Source organism: Pipra filicauda, unplaced genomic scaffold (assembly GCF_003945595.2).
Source record: "Pipra filicauda isolate LSUMZ 115617 unplaced genomic scaffold, ASM394559v2 scaffold36_size6622888_pilon, whole genome shotgun sequence".
Lineage (NCBI taxonomy): Eukaryota > Metazoa > Chordata > Aves > Passeriformes > Pipridae > Pipra > Pipra filicauda.
Genome location: NW_024104498.1, coordinates 2,948,340 through 2,958,537, shown reverse-complemented (window position 1 = coordinate 2,958,537; position 10,198 = coordinate 2,948,340). Strand labels below are relative to the sequence as shown.

General features: G+C 57.6%; 2 protein-coding genes across 8 annotated transcripts in view; one reads left to right on the top strand and one right to left on the bottom strand.

Moving 5' to 3' along the window:
* The first annotated feature begins 260 nt into the window (after positions 1 to 260).
* On the top strand, positions 261 to 3,075 carry HYI (hydroxypyruvate isomerase (putative)). The gene is made up of 8 exons (XM_027747146.2): positions 261 to 512; positions 581 to 692; positions 1,625 to 1,739; positions 1,854 to 1,932; positions 2,112 to 2,161; positions 2,343 to 2,412; positions 2,606 to 2,740; positions 2,941 to 3,075. Exons 1-8 carry the CDS (start codon positions 317 to 319, stop codon positions 3,027 to 3,029), a joined length of 846 nt encoding a protein of 281 aa, XP_027602947.1. The 5' UTR covers positions 261 to 316; the 3' UTR covers positions 3,030 to 3,075.
* The window catches only part of SZT2 (SZT2 subunit of KICSTOR complex), a 56,866-nt gene continuing 47,684 nt past the window's right edge, over positions 1,017 to 10,198 (bottom strand). For all 7 annotated transcript variants that reach the window (XM_027747137.2, XM_027747144.2, XM_039384745.1 and 4 more), the window contains 7 exons: positions 8,641 to 8,854; positions 8,188 to 8,371; positions 7,849 to 7,971; positions 7,080 to 7,584; positions 6,642 to 6,758; positions 6,474 to 6,542; positions 1,017 to 4,337 (listed from right to left, as the gene is read on the bottom strand). In XM_027747137.2, the coding sequence (XP_027602938.2) occupies positions 4,194 to 4,337; positions 6,474 to 6,542; positions 6,642 to 6,758; positions 7,080 to 7,584; positions 7,849 to 7,971; positions 8,188 to 8,371; positions 8,641 to 8,854 (1,356 nt within the window). In that variant the 3' untranslated portion in view covers positions 1,017 to 4,193. The remainder of the gene's footprint in view (positions 4,338 to 6,473; positions 6,543 to 6,641; positions 6,759 to 7,079; positions 7,585 to 7,848; positions 7,972 to 8,187; positions 8,372 to 8,640; positions 8,855 to 10,198) is intronic.

Below are 10,198 nucleotides of genomic sequence, written 5' to 3'. Positions count from 1 at the left end.
GTCGGGCCAACACTCGGCAAAAACACCTCTCCCGGAGGGGGCGCGGGCCGCGCTGTGCCCCCCGCACGCCCCCGTCCCGCAGCCCCTCCGGCGAGGGCGGGACCCCCACGCGTGTCACAGGCAGCGCGGGGCCGCTCACCCGCGGGCACAGGCCGGAGGGCAGGGCGCTGGGGCCGAGAGCTGCAGGGGAGCGGCTGAGCCCGGCCCTGCCCCGCTGACGGGGCCGCTCCTCGCAGCGCCGCGGCCGGGCCGGGGCTGCCCGGGCGGGAGGCGGGAGCACCGCCCCGGCCCGCCCGCCGCCCGCCCCCGGCCCGCCATGGCGCTGCGCTTCTCCGCCAACCTCTCGTGGCTGTTCCCGGAGCTCCCGGCGCTGCCGGCGCGGCTGGAAGCGGCGGCGGCCGCCGGGTTCGGGGCGGCGGAGGCGGCGTGGCCGGCGGGCTGCCCGGCCCAGGCGCTGCGGGCGGCGGCGGAGCGGGCGGGGGTGCGGATCGCCCTCCTCAACACGCCCCCCGGTACGGCCGCGTTCCCCGGGTGCGCGGGGCGGCGAAGACCCTCCGCTGACCCCGCCGTTCTCTCCCAGGGGACCCGGAGGCGGGCGAGCTGGGGCTGGCGGCCGTGCCCGGGCGGGAGGCCGCGTTCCGGGAGGGCCTGGCGGCGGCCGTGCAGTACGCCAAGGCGGTGGGCTGCCACAGGTAGGTGCCGGCCGGGACCCCGCTCCGGCCGCCGGGGGGTTCCTGTGCCGCCCTCCTGCTCCAGCTCGTCGCCCGAGCGGGGCTCGCCCTTTGCCCCGCGGCGCCTCCAGCCGCCGGGTCACGGAGCCTCTCCCGGGCAGCGTCTCCTGCTCGGCTGCATCGGGCGGGAGCCGGCGCGGTGCAGACCCCCGTGTGCGGGGCCGCGGCCTCAGTGTCCTCTCCGGGAGCTGCCAGGCACTCGTCTGACCCTTCCCTTCCCCACCTCCGCACAACAGTCCCCAGGATAATCCTCCCTTTTTCCTCCCCACTTACACCAGTCGTTGCCCCAGGACACCACAACAGTTGCTTTATTGAGGCCACGGTGCCTGGAGGCAGCAGAGACACCGTAAGAGATGCAATTAGCCTGGCACACTTCCCTTCAGAAAACCAACGGGGCCCTTTGCATTTACTTTGCATCATTCTTTCCTGTTGAAACTCAGTCCAAAGCCCTGTGGATGGCAAGGACCGGGCAGGCCAGAGGCTGCCCAGGCCCCTGCTTGTACAGGCAGAGTGAAAAGGGTTTTGTTTCCACTCTTCACCTTCCCCCAGCAGTGGCTGAAGAGCCTTGCTCTTGCCTGGCCCTTGAGCTCTTCACGGCAGGGCAGTCCAGTGTGGGCCGCTGTCCCCTCCCTGCTCACAGCCAGCAAGCAGTGAGACCACGTGTGCAGCCTGCCCCTGGCAGAGGCAGCATGCCAGCTGCCCCTTGTGCTGGCCTTGGGGCAGCACTAGGAGCAAAACCAACCAACCTCGGGGTGAAAGAGCTGGAGGCAGCTGGTGAAAGAGGGAAGAATCAAGGTCTGAGATTTGTCAGGCAAAAGGTTCAAAGTCATCCCTCGGTGTACTGAGGCGGAACAGCATATATTGCTGCCAGTGGCTGATCTCTGTGTCTCTAGGATCCATGTGATGGCTGGGCGGGTTCCCCTGGGTGCAGACCGGGCTGCAGTGGCAGGTGAGATGGAAACCACCTTCATTGAGAATCTCAGATATGCTGCTGACCTCCTGGCCCAGGTAAGTGGGGAATGTGTCCTGCTCTGTGGGTGCAGCTCTCAGGGTACCCAGGAACACCCCAGCAGCCTGGCATAGGGAAGTTGTGCTCCATAGGGTGACATTACTGTGTTACAGGAAAACATGATTGGACTGGTGGAGCCTATTAACAACCGCATCACTGACCCTCGCTACTACCTGAACACCCCGCACCAAGGTAAGGCAGACATCTAGAGACTCCTTCAGAGGAAGAGAAGGATCCCCAAAGTCTGAAAGGCAGGAGGTTGCCTTACCAGCCCAGAGATGCTGAGGGAGCTCAGCTGATGAAGGGGAGTCTCAGGGCTTTGTGAAGTTTCCACCCTGGGGGCAATGGTCTCTCATTTCTTGCACCTGTAGCTGCTGCCATCCTGGAGAAGGTGGGACGGCCCAACCTGAAGCTGCAGCTGGTGAGTCAGCACTGAAGATCTCCATGGTCCACCCTCCACCAGGGAATTTTGCACAGGCCCACAGAGGAGTTCTAGGGGCTTGCTATCCTCTCCTGAGGACATGGAGAGAGAGAGAGACAGGGCCTGTAGCACAGCTCACTGGTGAACAGCTGCATCCTCCATCTTCCTCTCTCCCTCCCAGGACCTCTTTCACTGCCAGATCATGGATGGCAATTTGTCACGCAACCTGGACACATACTTCCCACTCATTGGTAATGCCCTGCACCCAGATCAGCTCCTCTGTGGCCATGGGGCAGGAGTGGCTCTGAGATGGAGCTCTCCTGCCCCAGGCTCTGCTGTGGCTGGCTGGGGGTGTGGGGCTGCTCTTGGGTCACCTTGTCTCATGCCCAAAGAAGGCTCCAGGCAGGGCTGCCTTGGGCACGGCCTCTCCCATTCCCTCTCCAGGTCATATCCAGATCGCACAGGTGCCAGGACGGCACGAGCCTGACAGCCCTGGGGAGTTGAACTTCCCCTACATTTTTGAGCTCCTGGAGTCCCTTGGCTACACTGGCTATGTGGGGTGCGAGTATGCTCCCAAAGGTGAGTGGGCCTGCAGGTCTGAGCCCCAGGTCAGGGCCAAGCACGGACCAGCTGGCTGGGTACTGTGCAAAGACAGGCAGGTCCCGGGGTGTGGCAGGTAGTGGGTGTCAGAGTCCCTACCTGGGAATGAGATCTCTGTCCTGAACAGAAGCTGCTCCAGCTTCTCCAGCTGCAGCAGGAAACCTTGTCTGTCACTGCAGGAGACACCCTGGAAGGTCTGGGCTGGCTGCGCTCCTACTGGGAGAGCCGAGGGCTGCAGCATGGTGGGACCAGCAAGGCAGCTGAGTAAAACTAGAAAACCATGGGAATAAAAGACAAAGCAATGGCTTAACAGAGGAACACGTGTCTTTTCTAGGACTGAGGTGGGATGATTTCTAGAGTGGCTTTAGGAGCATCTTTGTCATATTTCCCTTCCCCAGGCTGTACTGGGTCAGCCCAAGCAGTTGGACCCCCATCTACACCAGTGCCATCTGTAGCATGTCATATTTAGGGGTGGCTCAGGCACCGCTGTAGGTGACTTCAGGTACACAGAGAACCTTCACTTCCAGGCTGCAGGGGTGTCCAGGGAGAGGTTTCCAGTCTCCCCCACTAAGGGGAGCATTCAATCCTTGGGAAGGGTGTGAGCTTTCTCAGTCCAGCTCCAACTGGTGCCTGGAGTTGTGGGAATAATGCTCTGGGCTTCCAGGCACTACAGTTCTCAAGGCTGTTGCCAGTGCCCAGCACTGACTGCAGCAGGGGAGGAAGTAAAGCAAGCAGCACCCTCCCAGGCTGCCTGAACCCAGGTAACAGGCTGGGGGCTGACTGCCCTGCTGCTCCTGCTCTGGAGCAAGTAAGAAACTCCGGTGCAAACCCAGCCAGGGCTGCTCTGCATCCCTTACGGGAGGCGTTCCACATCCCAGCCTAGAGCAACTGAGCAGGGATCTGGTTCAGTTTATTTCACAGATACACCAATGGCTTAAATGTACACCTCCATAAAACCTTTGTATGGTCCAGTTCACCTTTCCTGTCCCATCCAGTGCTCTCCCGAGGAAGACAAAGGGCCAGAAGCAGTCAGCCTCACTACCTGGAGCCCTGAAGTCCAGGAGTCTTTCCTCACAAAGCCCAGAGTGCTGTGTGTGATCCTCCGTGCCTCCCCAGAAGGCAGAACTCAGCTGCAGATGCCAAAGCCATGTCCCTGAGAGTCGCTCTGCTTCAGCCAAGCCACAGCGGCCAAGCTCCTGCCCTTGTGGTTTGCTTCAAGGTCGTTCCGTATCAAACCCACCAAAAACAGCACGTGAGGGCCACACCAGCCCGCCAGGCTCCTCAGTTCAGTAGCCACCTGTGCCACTGGCAGCGCTGCCTGCAGTGCCCAAGCACAGGTCCCCTCACAGACCTGCTCTTCCCCATCACCACCCGTGGCACAGCCGTGCTGAGGTCTGGCACATGTGTTGCACCAAGGAAATGGGTGCCAGTGCTAGAGCAGGCCCGTCCAGAGGTTGAAGCAGGCAGTGTTGATAACTGACTCCAGGTGGTGATATGTTGACACAAGCTGTGGCAGAGGACTCTCACTGTTCTGGGGCTGCACGGGGAACGGCTCCCGGAAAACCACGGTGAGGCTCTGCCGAGAGGGAGGAGAGGGTCAGGGGACAGGATTCAAACAAGCACTGTGCAGTCCCTAGTCCAGGTGTGTGAGCACTTTTCTTTGGGCAGTTTTAGGCAAATACTGGGAGAAGTCCCAAAATGCCAATGGCACTAATGCCTTCTCCTGTGACAGAGCATGTTTGAGCCTCCTCCCAATTTTTTTGGTGGAAATTAGGTGCAAGCACTTGCCCACTCAGTCCCTGCTCTCATGCATCTGCAGTTATACCAACCCCAGCAGCAGCCTCAGGAGAGGAGGGGAACCCACTGACTCCACATAATAAGGGGCTTTCAGGGAAATTGGAGGGAAATTTCTTCTTCTAAGGCAAAGAGTAGGAGTAGGAGTGCAACTAACGGGGAAGGGGAGGAGATTAAACGTAATAACTGCAATCCTAAAAATAAGTGCTGCCTGCTCCATTCTGATTAGTGACTGCACTGACAAGGCAGGGCAATGGCAGAGGGAAGCAGGGAACAAGGTTCAGAAGGAGAGGTTGCAGGACCTGAACAGAAGAAGCCTGTGAGGCAAGACACAGGGACTGGATGTTCTCCAGAGCTGAAATGCAGCACATCTAGTAGCCAGGGTCCCTAACAAACTGGTAAAGCCATGAGAAGAGCTGGGTAACTACAGAACAGAAAACACACCACCATCATTTAAGAGGGAAAAGAAAGCGATTTGTGAACCCAGCTCCAACAGTGTGCAAGGCTTCAGAGCAGGTTGGGAGAGAAAGAACCATGAGGGAAATGCAGCTCAGTGTTACCAAAGTGATGTGCTAACGCTAAATTTCTCTTTGATAAGGTAATATTTCTAGACAAAGGAATCATGGTACATCTTATCTAAGCTTCAGGAAGGATTTGATGTGGTGCCACATGGGAAATTTAGGTAAGCTGAAAAGATAGGAATTAACTGAAATTATAAGGTGAGGATGGCAGTGCTGAAAGGGGAAATAGCAGGCTGGAGAGAGGTTACAAATGGAGTTCCTCCAGGACAGGCTTTGGGACTCACGTTGCCTCGTACTTTAATGAGTCTGGTACAAAGATGAGGAACGTGCTGATAAAATTTGAGGCACTAATACAAAAGAGGATTGGGATAATGCAAGAAAGAAAAAAAAAAAAAAAGCCTGAGAGAGTTTTGAGAGGCCACAGGAATGGGATCAAGCACAAAATACAGTGTGAGGAACACAAAGGATTTCTGTTACAAGATGGGAGTCACTAGGAGAGGGGATGGAGGGTCTGGGTGTATCATATCAATGATCACAAGGTGACACTATAACCATTAGGTGGCAGGAGGCACTGAGCAGCCTTCCAGCAGGCACCACCTCTTCTGTCTTCCCTACCTGCTTTTGAGATGGAGCATGATTTATTTACAAAGGGATCAGTTATGCTGCATTCTCTGCAAAAGCCTCACTGTGGACAGAAGCCTCCTGTAGATGCCCTGCTCTCACACGGAGCTGCCTTTCCTGTGACCCATCCTGCACCCTGCCTGGGAGCACAGCTGAAAGAAAAGTATTTTTGCCCTCAAGTCCAGTGAAGGCAAAGGTCCTTGCAGGTTTACTGGGACCCTCAACAGTGCAGGTCCCCTTCCCTTCTGCCCAGGTAGGAACAGCCCACAACACTGGTGACCCCTCCCAGCCAGACCCAGTATGATCTGGCTTGGACTGAAAACAGAAGGACTCTTCAGCCTGAATAGAGACAGCTGAGAGAATGATCCAAAAGCAATCCTGTGAAGGAAAAGAGGATCAAGTGCTCCCTGTGTTCTAATACAAGAACAAAAGGGCATCACATGGAAAGAACAGTAGGAGCTTCAAAAACAAGCCAAAGAGTTCACCTAGATTACAACTGCCTCGTGGAGCTGCAAGCCAGGGGAAATCATGGATGCAAGAAATTAACCAAAGGAAAGCTGTGGAGGGCTATTAAATAAATGAAAAGGACACTTTTAGCTCAGGATGGGCCTGAGCTACAGATTTTCAGATGTTGGGAAAGTATTTAAGGGAGGTGTTACAAGGTTCTTGACCTGCTCTTGTTCTCATGCACACCTGCTCTTGGCCACTGCTGGATCAATCTAGACAGATTCTTGGCCTGAGCCAACATAGCTGGTCTTCTGTTCCCATGTACTTACCGTCTTTCCTGAATGAGAATCGAGAAACACAAGGACGAAGCAGTCCGTGAACTTCTGGTTGAGCACGACCTGTCAGGAGAGTCAGAGCACACGTTAGAAAGGAGACAGAGACCCCAGGACGAGGACACAGGGAGAGAGGCTGCAGGTGGGTGACGGGCTGGGTCCTACCAGATACTGGGTGCCGGTTTCAGCGTTGTGGAAGTGCCGACAGCTCTGGGGAAAGCGGCTCAACAGCACTTTGATGAGGCTCTGGTACCAGGAGACTGTCATGGTGAGGAAGCATTCCTGCGGGCATGGAAAAGGGCTGATTTCAGCCTCCCTCAAGCCATGGCAGCAGCAGACATAATGCTACAGCAGCCTTCACACCCTGAATCAGATGCATCCCTCAAAACCCAACTGAGCCATGCTGACTGACAGCTATTCACTCTCCATGGACAGGTCCATGCAGTCTCCCCCTCCCCCTGGCCAGCTAGGAGCTATGTTCCTACCTCTACCTTCCCACCAAGCAGGAAGAGACATGTCCTGCAGGTCCTTCACCTGTCACCCCACTTTGTCCCGAGCAGAACAGCAGCTGCTGTGCACTGTGACTCCATCCCTGCTGCTCACCAGCTGGGGGTCGACATCCGCAATGGATTTCCCATGCACGGCATCGAGCAGCTCCTCCAGCTCCACCAGCGAGAGCTTGCCCAGCTTCAGCTTGTCGGACGCCAGAGGCTCCAGAAGGAAGAGGCGCTTCCAGAGATTGTCCCTGCGGCAGTGACACTTGGCCAGCTGCACCATGCTGCTGAGCTGCTTCTGGGCTGAGGCCACCTCAGAGGCCAGCAAGGGGAAGAGCGGCGAGGTGTAGAAGAGCCCTGGCCCCAGTTTGACTTGTGTGCCCCCCGTGTAGAACTCGCTGCTGTCCTCCACGTCCTGCCACAGCTCCCGCTCTGCTGGTGGTGGCTGCTGCCCCAGGCTTGTCTCCGGCTCCGCTGCCTCCCAGGCTGCCCGGCCCACCACAGGCTCCAGCACTTCCCGCTGCAAGCGCGGCAGCTTCTTGAAGCGTCGCATGTCGGCCGTGAGCCGGGGAAAGAGCTCCCGCTGGCTGGTCATGATGACGTAGAAACGCAAACTGAGAGCAAGGAGACACTTGTGACCTGGGGAAGGGCTGCTCCCCTCTCAGCTGCGCTGCAAAGGAACCACAGGCCTCTCCGTCCCTGACAGAAAGGGTGCTTCTCTGCCCAGACAAAGACAGACACCACGCCGCCCAGGTCCCCACAGCGATCCTCCCCCAACACCAACAACCCTGCCGGTGTTGTCCCAGACAGAACCAGTCCCTCCCACAGCCCTCCTCCCCAGCCAGGAAGCTTTGGTGTCCTGGGCCCCCAGTGCTCACCGGAGCATGCGTCTCTCTGCCTCACTCTGCTCCTCAAATGGTGCTGCACTGTGACACACCAGGAGGGACACATCGAAGTCATCATGATGACGCAGACCTTCAGAGTCCTTGTAGGAACCCGAGCTGGGAGCAAAAGCACATCAGGATGAAGGGAACCTCACTTTGTTACCCCAGAGCTCTTGGTCACAACAGAACTACTGGGCATGGGGAATTCCACAAAGCAGGACTCCTCAGAAGTGCTATGGGAAATATCAAATGCACCCTGGGGCAGTGTCCCCAGGACTGGCAGGTTGCCACCAATCTCCAGCAGCTCCAGGAACCTGCAGCAGATGCACTCACCTGTTCCAAATAGAGACCAGTGCATACTCGTTCTGCTCTGTGCCTGGTGTTCCCTTCTTGCTGTCGCTGCCCGTGGCCGGCCGGGCCATGCGCAGGGGTTTCATGTGGTAGGTGTTGGCGTGGTCAGCAATGTAGTTGTACAGCTGGTGTGCAGTGATCATGTTGGTGGGCAGGGCCAGCGTGCCTGGGCCAGTGGAGAAACACACTGTTGTCACAGGACACGCTCCGTGCCTCTTACCTGGGCAGAGCAGTGTCCTGCAAACTACTCCATGGGACAGAACAACCCACCTCCCACAACAAGGCAGCAAGGACTTCCCCTGGAGCTTGGCCCCTCATGCCACCCCTACCCTGTCATCTCCCTGAATACTCCAAGGGTCAGGTTTATTTGGAAACCTTTTGCCAAGTTATGGGCTGGCAGTCAATCCCAGGTCGATCCCAAGTTGAACTACATACCTTGGAAAACGTGGTTACGGCCAAATTTGGGGATATCGGGGTGGTGGGCAATGAAATCCTCCAGGAAGCTGGTGAGATGGTAGCCTTGGCGGAGGGTCATGTGGGAGCCCAGCAGATACTGGTGGACTATACGCAAGTGGAAGTCGTAGCTGAAGGAATGCACGTGCATGAGGTCCCGCACCTTGTCACACTCCTCTGTGAAGAGCATTGAGAGCTGTGGAGGAACAGGGAGTCAAGGCAGGAATGTTACCAGGCACTTCACACCCTCCTGCGAAGCCCTGCTGACCACAAGGCATTGCAGAGCCAGTGCAGCTGCCCCAGCTCAGAGCGGGACGCAGCCCAGAAGCCGAGTGCACAGTGCAAGTAGCAGACCTGCAGGACTGGCCTCACAGGATCCAGCTTGGTGGCTCCTTGCACACCTGACCCCACTCCTGGTCTCCAGTAGCAGCACAGACTAATCAGCACTGCCTCCCTTTTGGCTTGAGGTTCATCCCTGCCCTGAACTGAAAGCCACACGGCTGTGGAGGAAGACACAGCTTCCTTTCAGCTGAGCACTGCTCTGCACTGCCTGATCCCCAAGGGGTACAGGACACACCAGGGCTGAAGCCCCAGCACGTTCTGGATTTACAGGCAAAGACCAACTCCCTGAATGTCCCTTGAGAGCAGGATGCAGCACAGGGGCCTCTGTGGAGTGGCTGGACCCAGAGAAGGGCAAGAGTAGCTAATGCCCTGTGCTCAGTAACCGACAGGCACCCAGGCTTGCTGCAGGGAAGCCAGATCCAGCGGTGGCTGTTGTGTCACAGCTGTGCCCAGAGAGGATCCCTCCAGCACATGGCCATCTCCAGCTGCACAGAGTGCTGGTTCTTCACCGGGCCAGCGCCAGCCTTCACACACTCACCCCTGGCCATGCTCCCAGCACAACTGCAGCTACTGTGCCAGGGCACAGCACTGGTGAAGGCCTCAGCCTTGCCCTCATGCCAGGAGCCCACAGTTTTTTGGCTCTCTGACACCTCTGGGCAGTTGACTCACATCATAATTCCTTGGTTTAAGAGGAGGGCAAGCAGGGAAAAACAGCAGGTAGAAGGCACAGGGAGGAGAACAGGCTGCTCTCACTCTCTGCATCACCTGCACTGCTGCTACATAAGCCAGAGGGCAAACAGCACAGCCAGGACGAGCCCGGAGAGGAGCCTACAGCCCTGCCCCAGGACAGATGGGTCAAAGAGCAAGAAACACAAGGTGCTGCCCCCATGCCAGCACCTGGAGCCCACCCCATCCTCCTCCCAAGCTGTGCTGCCCACTGTGGTATGTACTGTTACAGAAGGCTCTGGCACAGGAGGCAAGAGGCAGCTCGTGCAGCCAGATGCTGGGGCAGGAAGGGTGGAAGCACAGCCAGTGGGACGGCCAGCCCTGCACTGGCAGGCCCTGCCATGCTCAGCATGGCAGTGAGAGGAGAGGACATACTGTGGACTCAGAGACAGAGCTGAGTCCCATGCAGCTCTTGCTGTGAGCTCTGGCTGTAAGAGAGAGATGCACAGCCAGTGGGAAGAGAGACAAGGCA

Coding starts and splice junctions, on each gene's coding strand:
- HYI (XM_027747146.2), top strand. CDS start 317: ATGGCGCTGCGCTTCTCCGCCAACCTCTCGTGGCTGTTCCCGGAGCTC. Junction 693..1,624: donor AAGGCGGTGGGCTGCCACAG/GTAGGTGCCGGC, acceptor CTGTGTCTCTAG/GATCCATGTGATGGCTGGGC. Junction 1,933..2,111: donor CCTGAACACCCCGCACCAAG/GTAAGGCAGACA, acceptor TTGCACCTGTAG/CTGCTGCCATCCTGGAGAAG.